The sequence below is a fragment of the Gopherus flavomarginatus genome, chromosome 3 (genome assembly GCF_025201925.1).
Source record: "Gopherus flavomarginatus isolate rGopFla2 chromosome 3, rGopFla2.mat.asm, whole genome shotgun sequence".
NCBI lineage: Eukaryota > Metazoa > Chordata > Testudines > Testudinidae > Gopherus > Gopherus flavomarginatus.
The window spans coordinates 28,689,877-28,708,831 of NC_066619.1; the positions used below are offsets into that span (position 1 = coordinate 28,689,877).

The 18,955-nt window shown below is 44.1% G+C and overlaps 1 protein-coding gene across 5 annotated transcripts in view; it reads right to left on the minus strand.

The window, feature by feature from the left end:
• FYB1 (FYN binding protein 1) overlaps positions 1-18,955 on the minus strand; it is a 136,836-nt gene that overhangs the window by 76,855 nt on the left and 41,026 nt on the right. For 2 of the 5 annotated variants that reach the window (XM_050946918.1, XM_050946914.1), the window contains exon 1: positions 6,089-6,304. The exons of 1 other annotated variant lie outside the window; for it this stretch is intronic. In XM_050946918.1, the coding sequence (XP_050802875.1) occupies positions 6,089-6,094 (6 nt within the window). In that variant the 5' untranslated portion in view covers positions 6,095-6,304. Of the gene's footprint in view, positions 1-2,589; positions 2,678-6,088; positions 6,305-10,347; positions 10,529-18,955 lie in introns of those variants that run through there. 2 more of the 5 variants (XM_050946916.1, XM_050946917.1) reach the window with 2 other exon arrangements.

Sequence of the window (18,955 nt, forward strand, 5' to 3'; positions counted from 1 at the left end):
TACTTGGGCTGTCAAGTGATTAAAAAAATTAATCAAGATTAATCGCACGATTAATCATGCTGTTAAACAACAATAGAATACTCTTTATTTTAAATATTTTTGGATGTTTACTACATTTTCAAATATATTAATTTCAATTACAACACAGAATACAAGTGTACAGTGCTCACTTTATATTATTTTTTATTACAAATATTTGCACTGTAAAAAGCAAAAAATATATATTTTTCAATTCACCTCATACAAGTACTGTAATGTAATCTCTTTACCATGAAAGTTGAACTTACAAATGTAGAATGTAAAAAAAAAAGCATTCAAAAATAAAACAAATGTAAAACTTTAGAGCCTACAAGTCCACTCAGTCCTACTTCTTGGTCAGCCAATCACTCAGACAAGCAAGGTTAGTTACATTTGCAGAGATACTGCTGCCTGCTTCTTGTTTACAATGTCACCTGAAAGTGAGAACTGGTATTTGCATGGCACTGTTAGAGCCGGTGTTGCAAGACATTTACATGCCAGATGTGCTAAAGATTCCTATGTCTCTTCATGCTTGTTAAAAAAAATGTGTCAATTAAATTTCTGACTGTACTCCTTGAGGGGAGAATTGTATGTCTTCTGCTCTGTTTTACCTGCATTCTGCATATATTTCATGTTACAGCAGTCTCGGATGATGATCTAGTACATGTTCATTTTAAGAATGCTTTCACAGCAGATTTGACAAAACACAAAGAAGATACCGATATGGGATTTCTAAAAATAGCTACAGCACTCAACCCAAGGTTTAAGAATCTGAAGTGCCATCCAAAATCTGAGAAGGATGAGGTGTGGAGCACACTTTTAGAAGTCTTAAAAGAGCAACATTCTGATATGGAAACTATAGAACCCAAACCACCAAAAAAGAAAATCAACCTCCTGCTTGTGGCATCTGACTCAGATGATGAAAATGAACATGTGTCGGTCCACACTGCTTTGGATCATTATCAAGCGGAATCCAACATCAGCATGGATGTATGTCCTCTGGAATGGTGGTTGAAGCATGAAAGGACATATGAATCTTTAGCGCATCTGGCACATAAATATCTTGCAAAGCCAGCTACAACAGTACAGTGCAAATGCCTGTTCTCATTTTCAGGTGACACTGTAAATAAGAAGCAGGCAGCAGTATCTCCCGTCAATGTAAACAAACTTGTTTGTCTTAGCGATTGGCAGAATAAGAAATACGACTGAGTGGCCTTGAGGCTGTAAAGTTTTACTCTGTTTTGTTTTTGAGTGCAGTTATGTAACCAAAAAAAAAATCTGCATTTGTAAGTTATACTTTCACGATAAAGAGATTGCATTTCAGTACTTGTATGAGGTAAAGTGAAAAATACTATTTCTTTGATCATTTTTAAAGTGCATATATTTGTAATAAAAATAGTATAAACTGAGCACTGTGCACTTTGTATTCTGTGTTGTAATTGAAATCAATATTGAAAATGTAGAAAAACGTCCAAAAATATTTAATACATTTCAATTGGTATTCTATTGCTATAAGTGTGATTAATTTTTTTAATTGAGGTTAATTTTTTGAGCTAATTGCGTGAGTTAACTGTGGTTAATTAACAGCCCTAATTACTACCTTGAGGGCCAAATTCTGGCCCCTTGTGCAGTCCTTGACTGGCCAGGTGGTGCACTGGAATCTCTATGGATAGATTCAGTTTGAATAAATACCCAGATGTTTGGGTGCCTCGTATTCAAATCTGTTGGAGTAGACGGTCTCATGTGACCAGAGTTTAGGCTACTGTCTGCACTTCCTGTTAACAATCTAGCAGGAAATACAATGAGAAGTATTTTGGCCTTTCAGCCTCCGCTCCCAGGCAGAAACAGTAAAATAATGAGGGTGAAAAAACATACTAATGGTTTTCTAACTTTAGAAAATATATGGTGTTAATGTGCTGAGAGAAGGTGGCAACTGTGATTTTATCCAGACTAGATGGTCCAATCCTAGCTGCATTTCTCACATAGCCCGGTCTCTGGTTCCCACAGTCTTGAGGCTGCAAGGAGCTTTGCATGGGCAAAGCCCTTTCCAGCACAGACTCCTATTGTCTTCAACAAGGCTCCACACCAGCTTTGGGACCCACTTGCATGGAGTGCCTTATAGGACCAGGGCTTAATTTAATCTTGGTGTAAGCAGGTGCAACTCACTATTAAATTTAGCATAAGTGTGCCGCATTACATCAGGCCAGAATACAGCCCAAATGCAACAAAGCTAACGGGCCCAGTTCCAATCTCATCGAAATTATTAGGAACTGTGCAATCGTACTTAAGTGGGAGCATGGTTTGGCTCTTAGAAATGATTGGTGCTCCATGTACACATCAACACACTTTACACTCTCTTTAATAAAAAAGAGATCATTTCACTTTAACTTCTTCTTGTGGGTGTTCTTTTTCAAGCAAACAGCAGCACTGGATCAATCAACAAAGGAACAAAGTCATTTTGCTCCGAGCAAATGAGCACACACATGGGCATACCCCCTTCCCTCAAGAGAGATAACAATCTTTACATAAAGCATAAGAAACACTCAGTTCTCATGAAAAACACATACAAACCTGACTTATAAAGGCGAAGCCATATCCTCATTCTGGATACGTTTTCCACTTGTGACAGCTTTTCTTCCTCCTGCCATGTCTCTGTAACAGCTGGGGGAAGTTAGGGGCCATTATCAGAGCTTCTAAGAAAATTGAAACTCTGCAAAGGACTGAGGTCTGGTTGAGTTTGCAGAAGGCTTCATCAGTTGGATTTATGAGAAGACAATAATGGCAACAATTCTAGGAGAAAGGCAATATACTCCAGCATGTTTCCTTACTTAATGAAACACCTGCAGCACCTGCTAGCCACTGAGGGAAGTGAGATCTCATGCAAGGACAGGTCAAATAAGGAACTGGATAGTAACCGTGCAGGAAAACTGGCATTGAAAGTGATAGAAAAATATAGATCTGAAAATTATTTTGCAAAATACAGGCCTAATCCTGGGAAGTCCTGGTGTCTTTTGCCTCCATTGAAATCAAAGGGAGTGCAGAATGTTCAGTCACTTGCTGAACGTGCCAGTACTTTTCAGGATGGCCAAGTGACCGTTTTCTTCTCCTGACTATCACTCTCCCAACATAGGGGCTGCAAGATTGCCACCATGCAGTGTTCTCCTCTCAGAGGAAATAAATGTCCTGTCTCTTTCTTTTCCCTTTGGCACTGTTGTAATGACTGGGGTCTAGTGAGCCTACCCAAATTGTAAACTCAACTGTTGGAAATTGGGAGAAAGTCCATAAAATGTTGCAATAACCTGTAATAATAAATCTTGATGGAAAAGGTACAAAAGGACAGATTTCACCCATTCAAAAAGGGCTACTGATACAACCTAAGGACTGTGTTATGATCATGATTGGTAAACAAGATTGGAATAAAAAATTAATGGAGCAAAATTAATGTGTTGGAAATAATGCCTAATTGATTAACAAAATAATGAGAGGATGAGCTATTCTGACCACCAATCTACTCCTTTGGGGTTCTCAGAGAAGCAGACTCTAAGGATCAGAGTGGAATAGACTTGTGAGGGATTCCTTGGGGTTAGCCCAACAGACCTCTGTTTTGCCCCATAGACTCTGTCCTGCATTGGTGAGCCTCAAACATCAGTATGTCTAGATCAGCACGTGCTGAGGATGCCAGACCATCATCTCTGTACCAGTGAGGACTCCAGCCTGACACATAAGAGACCCTGCTCTTTCTTCCCTTTTCTCTTGTGTTATTTTTGTTGCTACCATCTGCTTCCAGTGCTCTTTCACTATCTTTTGGATTTTCACCTGATTAATTGTGGCATGGCACCAGCATGACCGGACAAAATGGCCCATCCAGTTTGCCCAGATTCAGAAGGACCAGTGAAGGACAGGGATCTGACCAGGTCAGCGAGTCTCTTCACCTCAGCTTCACTCCATATCTGTCCCTCTTACTCTCTTTATCTCTATCACCCACCTCCTTCCCTTCCCTTTTCTTTCCATTTAGCTGATTCTGATCCTAGGTAACATCCTTCTCCCACCAAAAAAAAAAAGGAACTAACATGCCATTGGTTATCATCATATTGTTCACTCTGCTTGTGCATTATATCCCTTCTCTCATCCTGTGTCTGTCTTGTCTATTTGGATTGTAAATGAGTCCCCATTCTTGGCTGGCCCTTGAACACTACACTAATAAACTTGATTATTAATAAAATAATAAAAATAGATGACATCCCAGACCAGGGAAATGAGCCAGGGTCAAGAGCAACAACTGCCATGGTCGACCTGCCAGCCTACAACGTCCATCCATCACCGAACAGCAAGCTTGTATCCTAAGAACATCAACAAAAGCTGTATTCCTCCCCCTCCATCTCTTCTTTTTTGTGCCTGCCAGTTTTGTCAAAAGCCGGAAGAGTAACTACTATTTACAGCTGCCAACTCAAAATTCAACAGTTTCTTTCATTTAGAAGGATCAGCTGACAAAATAAGAGTCCCTACCTGATCTCTCTCTCTCGCTTTCTTTCAAAAAGTGGTTTTGATTAAGTTTGTTTTATATAACCACTTGATCAGGGCCGGTGCAAGGATGTTTCGCGCCCTAGGAAAAACTTCTACCTTGTGCCCTCCCCCTCCCACGCCCCCACCCTGAGGCGCCCCCCGCGGCAGCATCCCCCTTCCGCCGTGAGGTGCCCCTCTTGCGGCAGCTCCCCACCCCCCACCCTGAGGCACCCTCCCCGGCCCAGCTCACCCCTGCTCCACGCACGAGCACCCCAAGCACGCTGTGGCTGCTTCACTTCTCCCACCTCCCAGGCTTGCGATGCCTAATCTGATTGGTGCCGCAAGCCTGGGAGGCGGGAGAAGTGAAGCAGCCACAGCGTGCTCGGGGAGGACGCGGGGCAGGGGTGAGCTGGGGCGAGGAGTTCCCCTGTGTGCCTCCCCCCCGCCTTACTTGCTTCACGCAGTCCTCCCCGCGCTCCCCTGCCCCAACTCCCTCCGCCTAAATGCCGGCAGCGACCGGGGCAGCCAAAGATCCAGCCGCTGTGGTCGCTGCCAAAGAAAATGCTGCCTCCTAAATCCTAGTGCCCTAGGCGAGCACCTAGGTCACCTACATGGTTGCACCAGCCCTGCACTCGATTTCAAAAAGCTTTTAAAAAAATTATTCTTTTTCTCTCTCATGGATCCTAATCAATAATTTTTTTCAAACTTTGGCATGAGTTTTCTAGTGTGTTTGCCATGGGACTAAGCTGGTCGAAATCTCTGTACTCAAAACCCCACATTATATTTGACTGGTTAGTGTTATAGTGAAAGGGCTTGTTGACCCCTTGGACTTTCTGGGGCCATCTATTCCATCAGAATTAACACAACAACCCTGTCTTCTCAAGCACTGAAAGCCATGGACCCCCACCATTACTTTAAAAGCATTTTATGCTAGCAAACAAGATCCTATGTAGTTTCCAGGAGATTTAGTTCAAGTTTTGGTCCTATGAATAAAAATGGCACTATTATGAATAATAAATCACCAGAAAGTCCAAGGGGTTAACAAGCCCTTTCACTACAACACTAACCAGTCAAATATAATGTGGCACATTTCTTGGCCAATTAGAAACAGGGTAGATACTCAAGCTGATACCTCATTCCAGGCTACCATAAAAAAAACAAACAACTAAAAACAACCACAACACACAAGAAAAAGCAACCAAACAAAAGAAAATGCTAGGAAAGAAATCACTGGTCACAACCATAACATACCACTTGAGGTCACTATTTCAGTTAATCGTCAAGATATTAGGTGTTTTAGAATCAGGGTGACTTTTAGTAAAGTCAGGAAATTACACAATGTGCATTTTTCAGAGAGAGACGGGGCAACTTCGTGACTCTTAAGTCTTGCGGTAGGTCTGCATTGAGATCTGTAAACAACGTATCATATTATGCTGTGATCTATTCTGCTCTCCATCTAGCTCAATTAACGCTTCCAAGAATAAGAGATTTTATTGAGGCATGGAATGTACCTTTCTTCTCCTGGAATTCTGTACAGTCGTTTATAAAATAAACACATGACATTTACTTGCATTCCGCTCTCCAATAATTTGGCAAAAACAGAAAAACTGTCAGTCTTCGTTCTCTCTCAGTGCACCAAAATCACAGGTTCTCCTCCACTGTGGCCTTGCTACCTCTGTCTGTGCGCTCAGGAATCCATGCACAGAAGTGCTGAACCTGGCAGAGGGTTGCAGAATAAAACCTACAGTGGATTCCATTAGCTCAATACTACAATCAGCAAAGAAACCCTTTCTCTCTAATGCTTACAGGATATTGGGCAAGAAGTGTAGGAGAAAAGGAACTAAAATGTGTTTATTCAGACTTCTGCTGGTGCCATCAGCAATATTCTCCATGTGATATCCAAAAGAAGCTGAGTGGCTGTTGTATATTTAGCTGAGGTATCAGAAACATAGCTTGCACCCCAGGAAGTCAGTGTGCATTTTACAGGATCTAGCCCTTCCCATGCCATGATTAATGAAACACAGGCAGGATTTTTTTTGTCTTTTCTTTCTTTCTTTCACTTTTGTTTTAAAAGGTTAATTTTTAAAACTACGTGTTATACACGTGCATGCAGCTCTGTGGCACTGGGAATATTTTATTAGTCAAAAAGTAGGTAAATAAATAAAGAGGGACAAATTGGTATGAATAAAATTATATTCCCCATGAACCTTAATCCAACACTTGAACTGAATGAATTTGGGTTCTGATCCTGAAATCTGATCCACACAGGGTGACTCTGACCCCCACATACAGCCCCCACGGAAGCCAGGTGAGATCTGAGACCAAGTTGTGAAATAAGGGCCTTAAAACTTTTGGATTTGGGCTGCACCACCAGCATTGTACCTATGCAGCTCTCCAGGTCTTTTCTGGATAAGTTAATGCTGACCCTGGAAGCATTAACTTAGCTGAGCTCCCACTCCACAGGCTGAAAACACCCCTGATGGGAGTGGTTCCAGGGGGACTAGAATCATTTTTATGGTTGACTTAGAACAACACTTCCTCAGTTCTTGTCCCATAATGCCCCTACTCTACTTGTGCTACATTGATGACATCTTCATCATCTGGACCCATGGGAAGGAGGCCCTTGAGGAATTCCACCAAGATTTCAACAAATTCCACCCCACCATCAACCTCAGCCTGGACCAGTCCACACAAGAGATCCACTTCCTGGACACAACAGTGCAAATAAGAGATGGTCACAAACACTACTCTATACCAGAAACCTACTGACCGTTATACTTACCTACATACCTCCAGCTTTCATCCAGACCACATCACACGATCCGTCTACAGCCAAACTGTAAGATACAACCGCAACTGCTCCGATCCCTCAGACAGAGACAAAAACTTATAGGATCACTATCAAGCATTCTTAAAACTACAATACCCACCTCGTGAAGTGAAAAAACAGACTGACAGAGCCAGAAGGGTAACCAGAAGTCACCTACTACAGGACAGGCCCAACAAGGAAAGTAACAGAACGCCACAAGTCGTCATTTACAGCTCCCAACTAAAACCTCTCTAGTGCATCATCAAGGATCTACAACCTATCCTGATGGACGATCCCTCACTCTCACAGAACTTGGGAGACAGGTCAATCCCCGTTTACAGACAGCCCTCCCAACCTGAAGCAAATACCCACCAGCAACTACACACCACACAACAAAAACTCTAGTCCAGGAACCAAACCCTGCAACAAACCCCGGTGCCAACTCTGTCAAGGACGCCATCATAGGACCCAACCACATAAGCCACACGATCAGGGGCTCATTCACCTACACATCTACCAATATAATATATGCCATCATGTGCCAACAATACCCCTTTACCATGTACATTGGCCAGATCAGACAGTCTCTCTATGCAAAAGAATAAATGGACACAAATCTGACATCAAGAATTATAATGTTCAAAAACCAGTAGGAGAACACTTCAATCTCCCTGGATACTCAATAACAGACTTAAAAGTGGCAATTCTTCAACAACAAAAATTCAAAAACAGACTCCAAAGAGAAACTGCAGAACTGGAATTAGTTTGCAAACTGGCCACCATCAAATTAGGCCTAAATAAAGACTGGGAGTGGATGGGTCACTACAAAAACTAATTTCCCCTGCTGATATTCACACTTTCTTGTCAACTGTTTGAAATGGGCCACCTTGATTACATTGGCCTCATTAGCACTACAAAAATGATTTTTCCTCCCTTAGTTTTCACCTCTTCTTGTCAAATGTTGAGAATAGCCCTCTTCTACCTTCATTGAATTGGTTCATTAGCACTGACCCCCCACTTGGTAAGGCAACTCCCATCTTTTCATATGCTGTATATTTATACCTCCATGCTGTATTTTCCACTCCATGCATCTGATGAAGTGCGTTTTAGCCCACAAAAGCTTATGCCCAAATAAATTTGTTGTCTCTAAGGCGCCACAAGGACTCCATCTTGTTTTTATTAAGACTAAGATATTTGCCACTAGAGGGCCATGTTGTTAGTGTGTGTGTGTGTGTGTGTGTGTGTAAACCACCACCACCAGTTGGGTGACACAGATGACTTTTGTGACCTAGTTGCAGGAATAGATTAAATAAAGAGATGGATTAGGGAGATGGATTATGATAAGAAGGTCCTTGATACACTTGAATTATCAAAATATCCAGTTTGGGACAAGACCTACAGGATAAAGAAGATGTAAAGCATGAATGTTCATCTCCATCTTCTTTCCTTTAATTTAATTGAATTATATGTGCTGTTCATTATCCTTTTGAGTACACACTAGATTTCATTTATACAATTCATGTTGTTGGAGAGAACGAGCAGTCAGCCTTAAATGCTAAGGAGGATTACGCTCATTGGCTGTTGACAGTCTAGTTTTTGATCTGCAAGCCTGTTTGAGAGCTAAAACAGCAGCATTATTTTGCTACTGGCAAACATTGCTGCCAGAGTTTGCATACAGTATCGGCGCTAAGCAAATCATGGACTGATCAAAGAAAGAGCTACTCTTTGCAACCTTGATAAGTCTGTTTTTGGTTTTCATTTTTTCCATAGAATGCAGGAGAGTAAAAACAGCCCTCATTGCTATAGAGCTGTTGAGAGTATACCTTATAACCAAACAATGCCATTCAGTTGGAATCACAGTCTACACAGTGAACTTGCTGTGAAGTTGCCCACTTTCAATGTTTGCAACAGATCACTAGATTATCTAGAGTCAAAAATGGTGTTCAAATGCTCCAGGGAGCCATTTTACAACTGCCACAGCTTCCAGTTCTTGCGGCTTTCCACTCAGTCCTCTGGTGTCACTGTGGCACTTACTAGTGAGCGATTTTGGGTGTAAGGGTCTTTTAGCAGGCACGTGAGACTTGCAACTTCAAAGAAGGTCTAGAGATCTTTTTTCCTTTGCTTTCCAGCACTCTCAACAGTGCAAGGAAACTTCCCCACAACCAAAATACCAACACAAAATGATTCAGGTTTCCAGTAAAACAGACATATCCCTCCAAACACAGGAATACCTGCTTGTGCCATCCTGGTCTATGTATATAGATTGGCTCATTTGTGTGCCTGCCTGTTACACAATGACAAGTTGATTTAGTGCACCATATGCTGATCTCCTATCCCCAGTGTAATGGTTTGTTAATATTCCTGTACACATCAGTCACCTATACAACATGAGGTATATTCTGTGTTTCCAAGCATTTACTCAGTTGATCAGCTTCCTGTACCTTGGAAAAAAAGTTTTTTTTTTAAGAAAAATAAAAAGTCAGAAGTAAAAAGGCAAAAAACCCAAGAAAAATACTTAATTCCCTCACAGAGCTTCCATAGGATGTGTGGTGGCCTGGCCTTTTTATGTACCCTTCAATTTGCTCACATCAAATGTCAAAGACAATTGTCCTGTTCTTATTGTATTTTGAGGATTGGACACTCTCAGTAGAAGGAATTCCTTTAGCTTTGGAATTCACTCCTAACGGAGCCCCCTCAGAGACAGCTATGGTGATGGACACATGTAAGTAATCAATCAATCAATCAATCACCAGCAGGAAAATGCATAAAGTGTCTAAGTAAGAGCAAAGTCCCCTTAGTACAGTTTTCTCCAGAAGATCTCTTGCTCTTTCTGACCACTACGGCAGTACTTCTCCTTCCTGGTTCTAGCCTAGGGACCAAAGATGAGATGTCAGGTACCCTGTCAGGCAGCCAAGTAGCTCCTGTCGGCCCTCTGAGATTTAATGCCATTTGCGGAATTAGTGCTTCCAAAAGTTTGAATGTTATAAATTACAGTAAAATATGGTGAGTTTACATACCAGCAACAACCAGCGCTGTTTTGCTGCTCCTGGAAGGCAAAAATTCTGGAAACGATTTTTCCCATTCTCCCAGGACAGGTGATGGCTCAGATATCCCAATATCAATCCTATTAGGGAATCATTTTAGGAAATACCTAAATGCTCAGTATGTGCTTGCAGCTTCAGAGTACGAAAAAGCTTCTCCTTGTGCTTACCAGCACAATACAAAAGGAGAACAAGGCATTTCCTTCAGCGATCATGCACCTTATCTTTGCCTCTACAGACGGGAATAGATTTCCTGAACAACATGCTATTAAAGCTCCATTCGGCTGCCATTTTAAAGTGCTTTGAGTAGTGTAGTTCTGACCAGAGTTTTAATGGATAATTAGCACATTACATTATTATGGAAGAACTGGGCAAAGCTTTGGTGTCTACAGGTAGAACTGGGCCATAGGTATTGTATTGTTATGAGCGGGGTTAAACCTTGTTATGGGCTAGGTTAAAACCTTTTTCACACTGATGTATGAGCATGCCCTTTATTAATATTGCTATAAGAGACAGAACTGTAAGAGACAGTCTATGTTAATGAGGTAAGTTGATCTAAGTTATGCTAGTTAAATTACGTCAGTTATGTATCTTAAGTTGACATAGTTTAGATCGACTTCCAGCAGTGTCTACACTGCACTATGTCAACAGGAGACTCTCTCCCATTGATGTAGCTTCCACCTCTCAGGGAAGTGGAGTACTTGAAGTCGATGGGAGAGCGCTCTGCCATTGACTTATAGTGACTTCACCAGACTCACTAAATCAATGTCACTGCATCAATTGCAGCGGTGCTTATTTAGCCAGTAGTGAAGACAAACCCAGAGTCAGCCCAGAAACTAGCACCATATGGGCAGAGGGTTCCACTGGGTATTGTTCTGACCAGGTGGACTGAGGGGGCCGGGGGGCAGATAAGAAAAAGAGAGACAGAGAGAGACTCAGAGGCAGAGAAAGAAGCCAAGCAGGAGCTTCTGAGCACAATATGATCTTGGGAGAAGCCTAAAAAGATATTTTGGTTTGATGCTGGCTAAAGAGGCTTTGGGCTGTAAGCAAAGGAGGCAGACTACATGGCTGGACTGTCTTTTCAGTGTAGGGGAGTCCTGTGCAAAGGATGAAGTGGGCCATTTTGGTAAAGTGGTCCACTACCATCAAAAATGTTGTAAATTTGTTGGACTCTGGTAATTCTACAATAAAGTCTACAGTGATGGCCACCCAGGATCAAGACAGGGTGTCCATGGGATAGAGACTGTAGGGTTTGTGGCATGGTGTCTTGACATGGGCACAAATATCACAGGAGGCAATGAATAACTGTATTGTTGGTTGTATCCGGGGCCAACAAAAGGAGCAGGATGTTATTTGTTGGGTCTTGAAGCACCCCGAGTGTCCTTCTAGGGGGAAATATAATTGCAGGACTGCAACTCTTGTGGGTCCAGAGGGAACATAGATCTGGTCTCTCATGTATGTGATCCCTTCCTGGGAGTCATGTGGTTTCTTGTGGATAATAGCTTGTTCATCAGGTGGAATTCCTAAAACAGAAGATGAGCGTATCAGTCTAATACATCCTGGTGATGAGCTGCACTGACAAAGTTCTGGGATTTGAGAATGTGGGTTGGTACCATATCTTCAGGACAGGGTGTTGGCTTTGCCATATTTGGATCTGGGGCAGTATGTGATAATGAAATTGCATTGTGAGAAGAACAAGATCCACCAATGCTGCTGTTGTTTCAATGCTTTTGTCCTACATAGCTATTCCAGATTTTTATGATCAGTAAGTACGTGCACCAGGTAGCTAGCTCTTTCCAGGTAGAGCAGCCATCCTGCAAAGGCAGTTTTTATTGCCAGGAGTTCCTGATCAAGCATTTCATAGTTTAGTTCCGTGGGAGTGAATTTCCTTGCACAATATGCACACAGTGTATCACTGGCTTGGGACCAAGTGTCTGGGAGAGGACAGCCCCAATTGCCATAATAGAGTCATCAGCTTCTACAGTGAAGGCTTGTGTGACATCTGGATGAGCCAATATGGGTGCTGTAGTAAAGGCAAGTTTCAAGTTTCAGGAGGCCAATGGAATTGGGTATTTTTCCAGTGAAGAGTGGTGAGGAGCTCAATTTGTTTTGAAAAATGCAGGCTAAATCATCAATAAAAACTGGCGAACCCCAGGAAGCCTTGCAGGTCGAGTACCATGTGGGGAATCGGCCAGTCTTGAATGGCTCAGGCCTTGCATGGGTTCACCTGAATCCTTTCTGGGGATAAGATAAAGCTCAAGAACTCCAGGAGACCTGATCAAAGGCACACTTCTTGAGCGTAGCGAAAAGACCATGCTGCCGTAAGTGTTCCAGAACTACCCGGATGAGAGCAGTATGTTCGAGGTACTCAGAGAAGATTAATATGTTGTCCAGGTAGACTACTACATAGTGGTCCTGTCATAAACAGATAGCTAAGGGTTAATGTCTCTTTCACCTGAAGCACCTGACCAGAGGACCAATCAGGAAACCGGATTTTTTTCAACTTTGGGTGGAGGGAATTTAGTGTCTGAGTCTTTTGTCTGCCTGCCTGCTTTCTCTGAGCTTTGGAGAAGTAGTTCTACTTTCTAATTTTCTGTTTCTAAGTGTAAGGACAAAGAGATCAGATAGTAAGTTCTATGGTTTCTTTTCTTTGGTATTTGCATGAACATAAGTGCTGGAGTGCTTTGATTTGTATTCTTTTTGAATAAGGCTGTTTATTCAATATTCTTTTAAGCAATCGACCCTGTATTGTATCATCTTAATACAGAGAGCTCATTTGTATTTTTCTTTCTTTTTATATAAAGCTTTCTTTTAAGACCGGTTGAAGTTTTTCTTTACTTCAGGGAAATTGAGTCTGTACTCACCAGGGAATTGGTGGGAGGAAGAAATCGGGGAGATCTGTGTGTTGGATTGCTAGCCTGATTTTGCATTCCCTCTGGGGGAATAGGAAAGTACTTTTTGTTTCCAGGATTGGGAACAGAGAGGGGGAATCACTCTGTTTGGATTCACAGAGCTTGTGTCTGTGTATCTCTCCAGGAGCACCTGGAGGGGGGAAGGGAAAAAGGATTATTTCCCTTTGTTGTGAGACTCAAGGGATTTGGGTCTTGGGGTCCCCAGGGAAGGTTTTTCAGAGGGACCAGAGTGCCCCAAAACACTCTAATTTTTTGGGTGGTGGCAGCAGGTACCAGGTCCAGGCTGGTGGCTAAGCTTGGAGGTTTTCATGCTAACCCCCATTATTTTGGACGCTAAGGTCCAAATCTGGGACTAAGGTTATCACAGGTCCAAGATATCTTGCCACACATCATTCATAAAATGTTGGAAGTTAGCCAGGGAGTTGGTCAACCAGAAGGGCATTATGAGATAGTCTTACTGGGCCATAGTGGTTTGGAAGGCAGTTTTCACTCATCCCCTTCTCTAATTGGTACAGGTCCAATTTAGTGAATATATGGGCAGCTACAACGCAATCTAACAACTCAGGAATCAAGGGTAGCAGATAACAATTCCTGACAGTTATTTGATTCAGTGCACGGTCTGAGTCTGAGACTGCCATCTTTCTTCATGACAAAAAGAGTGGAGTGCCAGCTGATGAGGTCGACTTGCAGATTACCAGGAGAACCTTGCCTGAGGGTATTTCTCGAAGCACAGGCAGTTCAGGTTCTGACATGGTGTAAATTCCCCCAAATGGTATTTTTGCACCTGGCTGCAGCTCTGTTGTAGTCCTGAGGCAGAGGGAGAGTTTCTGCATTCTTCTTTTCAAAAATATCCGTGTAGTCTTGGTCTTTTGAGGGGAGTTCAGATGTGGCTTCAGTGGAAGGATCTGCCTGGATAGCCACCCCATCTGGGCCTCTCAAGTTTTAGATGCTGGGACAGGAGCTACTGTTTCTCAGCAGTGCTGATGACAAAACTCTGATAGAAAACAGATGTCCTGTGCTTGTCACCAAATGAGTGGGTTATGGAGAGCCGGCCAGGAAACGCTAAGGATAGAGGAAAGTGTGGAGAATGGATCATTCCAAATTGTAACGTTTCTTGGTGCCTCTGAATCACAGCCTCTAAGGAGGCTCTTTCCTCTGTCATTGGAGCAGAAGACACAGGGGAACCACCGATACCCTCTATATCAGGGTTTCTCAAACTGGGGTCGGGAATCCTCAGGGGGTTGCGAGGTTATTACATGGGCATCATGAACTATCAGCCTCCAACCCAAACCCTGCTTTGCATCCAGCGTTTATAATGGTGTTATATACACTCACACTCAGAGGCTTGCTATTTGAAAGGGGTCACCAGTACAAAAGTTTGAGAACCACTGCTCTATAAGGTCAGGAGTGACCTTGTGTTGCAGGGGAATCTACAGGATCCTGGCTACTGCTGAGTCTATGAAGCAGTCTGCTGCACCTGAGTCGAAGAAGGCCAGTAGGATGGGATTTTGCAGGGTTGCCCCAGGTATGTGAAGTGAAGAGCCCCTGGAAAGGGCTCTGGATGTGTTCCAGTCAGGACTGAAGTGTGGGGAAGATCTTTCCTGGCAGTTCGTATGAGGCAGGAAGAGATGGAGTGATCTGACTCACCGCCGTAGAAGCAGAGATGGTACGGGCAGCTTCATTCCTTTTCTATGGTGGGTGAGCTGTTGACAGGCCACATCCATCTGTGTTGGCTTGGTGGGAGGGAGGGGTGAAATGTCACGGTACCTGTGACAGGTACATTTTTCCTCCCTTCATTCCCATATCCGATTAACTATATGGATGGTGAGATCCATGTAGGCATCTCTATCTAATTTATCTTTAATTTCTTCTTGCAGGCCCCACCAGATCTGGTAGGCCTGTGCCACCTTGTTCTGGTCTGCATCAGCTGTGAGGCAGTGGAATTGCACAGCATAGGAGGCTATGGTGCCCTGCCCTTTAGAGCCACCTCTGCCATTTGGGTTCGGTGTGGATCACTGAATAGTATTGACATGGCTGGGAGGAAGACCTCTCAGTTCAATAGGGCTGGGCTGCCACACACCAAGGAGGGAGAGGCCTAGTCCCCAGCCAGCAGGCTGATGACTGGGCTCACCTTTGCACGATCACTATTATAGGACTGAGGTTGCATCATGAACAGGCAGCGGCACTGGTTTATAGAAGTCCAGAATTGATAGTGATTACCATCAAACCATTCCGGCAGCGGTATTGGGGAACATGGCTGTGCAAGCCGTGTCTGGAGAGTGTTTTCCAGAGGCAAACAAGCAACTTGCTTCTGCCAGAGCTGATTCTCTGAGGTTAGTTGGATGACCCAGGTCTGCAAGGGTTGCTGTCTGCCTAAAGGCAGGCAGCCCACTTGAGCATATCTGATGCTCCCAAAGGGTTACGCAGGTCCATTCTGCTGGTACCAGGCCTACTCCTGTGGCCTATGCGGTCCATGCAAGGTGTCATGACCAGGATGTGGGTGATCTGACCTAGTGGCTGCCGCAGGAGTTAGGAGTCAGGCTGGGTCAGGTTACCAGCAGATCCGAGTCTGATGCCTGGTCTACACTACGCGTTTATACCGAATTTAGCAGAGTTAAATCAATTTAACCCTGCACCCGTCCACACAACGAGGTCCTTTATATTGATATAAAGGGCGCCTAAAACCGATTTCTGTACTCCTCCCCGACGAGAGGAGTAGCACTGAAATCGGTATTGCCATGTCGGATTAGGTTTAGTGTGGCCGCAATTCGATGGTATTGGCCTCCGGACGGTATCCCACAGTGCACCATTGTAACTGCTCTGGAAAGCCATCTGAACTCGGATGCACTAGCCAGGTAGACAGGAAAAGCCCCGCGAACTTTTGAATTTCATTTCCTGTTTGGTCAGCGGAGAGCTCACCAGCACAGGTGACCATGCAGAACTGATCAGCACAGGTAACAATGCAGTCTCCTGAGAAACGAAAAAGAGCTCCAGCATGGACCGCACAGGAGATACTGGATCTGATCGCTATATGGGGAGAGGATTCTGTGCTAACAGAACTCCATTCCAAAAGACAAAATGAAAAAATATTTGAAAAAATTTCCAAGACTATGATGCAGAGATGCCACACCAGGGACTCAGTACAGTGCCGTGTGAAAGTTAAGGAGCTCAGACAAGTCTACCAGAAAAGCAAAGAAGCAAATGGAAGGTTCGGGGCAGGGCCGAAAACATGCCGCTTCTATGCTGAGCTGCATGCAATTCTCGGGGGGTCTGCCACCACTACCCCATCCCTGTCCGTGGATTCTGAGGTGGGGGTGGAAATCTCAGCCATGCCTGAGGATTCTGCTGACGGGGAAGATGAGGCGGAGGAAGAGGAGGATGAGCTTGCAGAGAGCACACAGCACTCCATTCTCTCCAACAGACAGGAGCTTTTTTCACCCTGACAGAATTACCCTCCCAGCCCTCCCAAGCCACTATCCCACACAATGAAGCCATGGAAGGGACCTCTGGTGAGTGTACCTTTGTAAATATAAAACATGGTTTAAAAGCAAGCATTTTTTAATGATTAATTTGCCCTGAAGATTTGCGATGCATTCGCGGCCAGTACAGTTACTGGAAAAGTCTGTTAACATGTCTGGGGATGGAGCGGAAATCCTCCATGAAGCTCTCCTGGAGGTACTCCAAAAGCCTTTGCAGAAGGTCTCTGGGCAGGGCAGCCTTATTCCGTCCTCCATGGCAGGACACTTGACCACGCCATGCATGCAGCAAGTAATCTGGTATCATTGCACGACAAAGCCTAGCTGCGTATGGTCCCAGTGTTTGCTGGAATTCAAGCAACATCCGTTCTTTATCTCGCTGTGTTATCCTCAGGTGAGTGATATCGTTCATGGTAACCTGGTTGAAATTCCGGAATTTAATTAAGGGGACAGAGATGGCCATTCCTACTGGGCTGTTTGCCTGTTGCTTAAAAGAAATCCTTCCTTGCAGGTAGCCAAGCAGGGGGAAGGGGAGCAGGTGATTGGCACTGAACTTTCTCGCGTTTGGGTAGCAGGGATCTTCCCTGCTACCAGCCAAGCGGTGGAGGGGGGTGTTTAGCAGTGATCTTCCAAGATACCAGCCACGCGGTGGGAGGAGGGGTAAAGCGATCATCCCAGAGAATTGGATGGGGAGGTGGTTTCTGCTGCTGCATGTTAACAGGAAAGAAGCAGCACTGACCGGGTTTTGCTTGCTATTTGGTAAAGGAGGGCGCTGGATATATGAAGGCTGCAGAAGACAATGGCTTACCATGGCCGCATGCAAGTCGAATGCTGCTGCCCAGACCTGCATCTGTGAGATTTCTAACACCAGAGCCGCAAGCACTCAATATTAAGATGCAAAATGCGACCTTGTAGTGAAATCACATTTGCTATGTAAGGTGAATAGTGTTGTTCACCGTGAAAGAATATAAGCATTGTTCTGTAAAATGTATCATTTTAAATACTTCTCTCCCTTTTTTCTCTCCCTCATGCAGCTGCAAATTTTTCAAGTCTCCTTACTCCATCCCGAAGGCTATCTCAGAAAAGGAGGTGGAAAAAAAAGATGCAAGATGAAATGTTCTCGGAAATCATGGAAGTGACCCACAATGAAAGAGCTCATCTGAATGAGTGGAAGGACGTGGTATCAAATTACAGGAAAGATGCCAGTGAACGTGAGGACAGGAGAGACGCTCGAGATGAGAGGTGTTGGCAGGAAGATCAGAGGTGTAGGCAGGAAGATCAGCGGTGGTGGGATGCAACTCTGGGGCTGCTGCGTGATCAAACTGACATGCTCTGGCATCTGGTGGAGCTTCAGGAACAGCAGCAGGATCACAGAGTGCTGCTGCAGCCCCAGTATAATCACCCTCACCATGTTCCACATCCTCCTCACTCAGATGTGTAAGAACGCGTGGGAGGAGGCTCTATGCACCCGCCCATTCCACCCCCATGGACAGCCCAACCAAAAGGCTGTCATTACTTTGAAATTTTTTTAGTGACCTTTTCCTTCCCTTCTATCCTCCTCCCAAACCACATCCGAGCTACCTTGTCAGTTCTCTCCCTCTTTTTATAATGAATTAATAAAGAATACATGATTTTTAAACGATAGTGACTTTATTTCCTTAAGCAAGCTGTAATCGAAGGGGGAGGGTGGGTTGCTTACAGGGAATGAGTCAATCAAGGAGGGGGGGGTTCATCAAGGGGAAACAAAGACAGCAGTCACACCGTACCCTGGCCCGTGATGAAACTCGTTTTCAAAGCTTCTCCGATGCTCACCGCTTCCTGATGTGCTCTTCTAATTGCCCTGGCGTCTGGCAGCGTGTAATCAGCGGCCAGATGATTTGCCTCAGCCTCCCACCCCGCTATAAAGCTCTCCCCCTTACTCTCACAGAGATTGTGGAGCACACAGCAAGCAGCAATAACAAAGAGGACACTGGTTTGGCTGAGGTCTGATCGAGTCAGTAATGTGCACCAGTGCGCCTTTAAACTGCCAAATGCACATTCTACCACCATTCTGCACTTGCTCAGCCTGTAGTTGAACAACTCCTGACTACTGTCCAGGCTGCCTGTGTATGGATTCATGAGCCATGGCATCAAGGGGTAGGCTGAGTCCTCCAGGATAACTACAGGCATTTGAACATCCCCAACTGTTATTTTCTG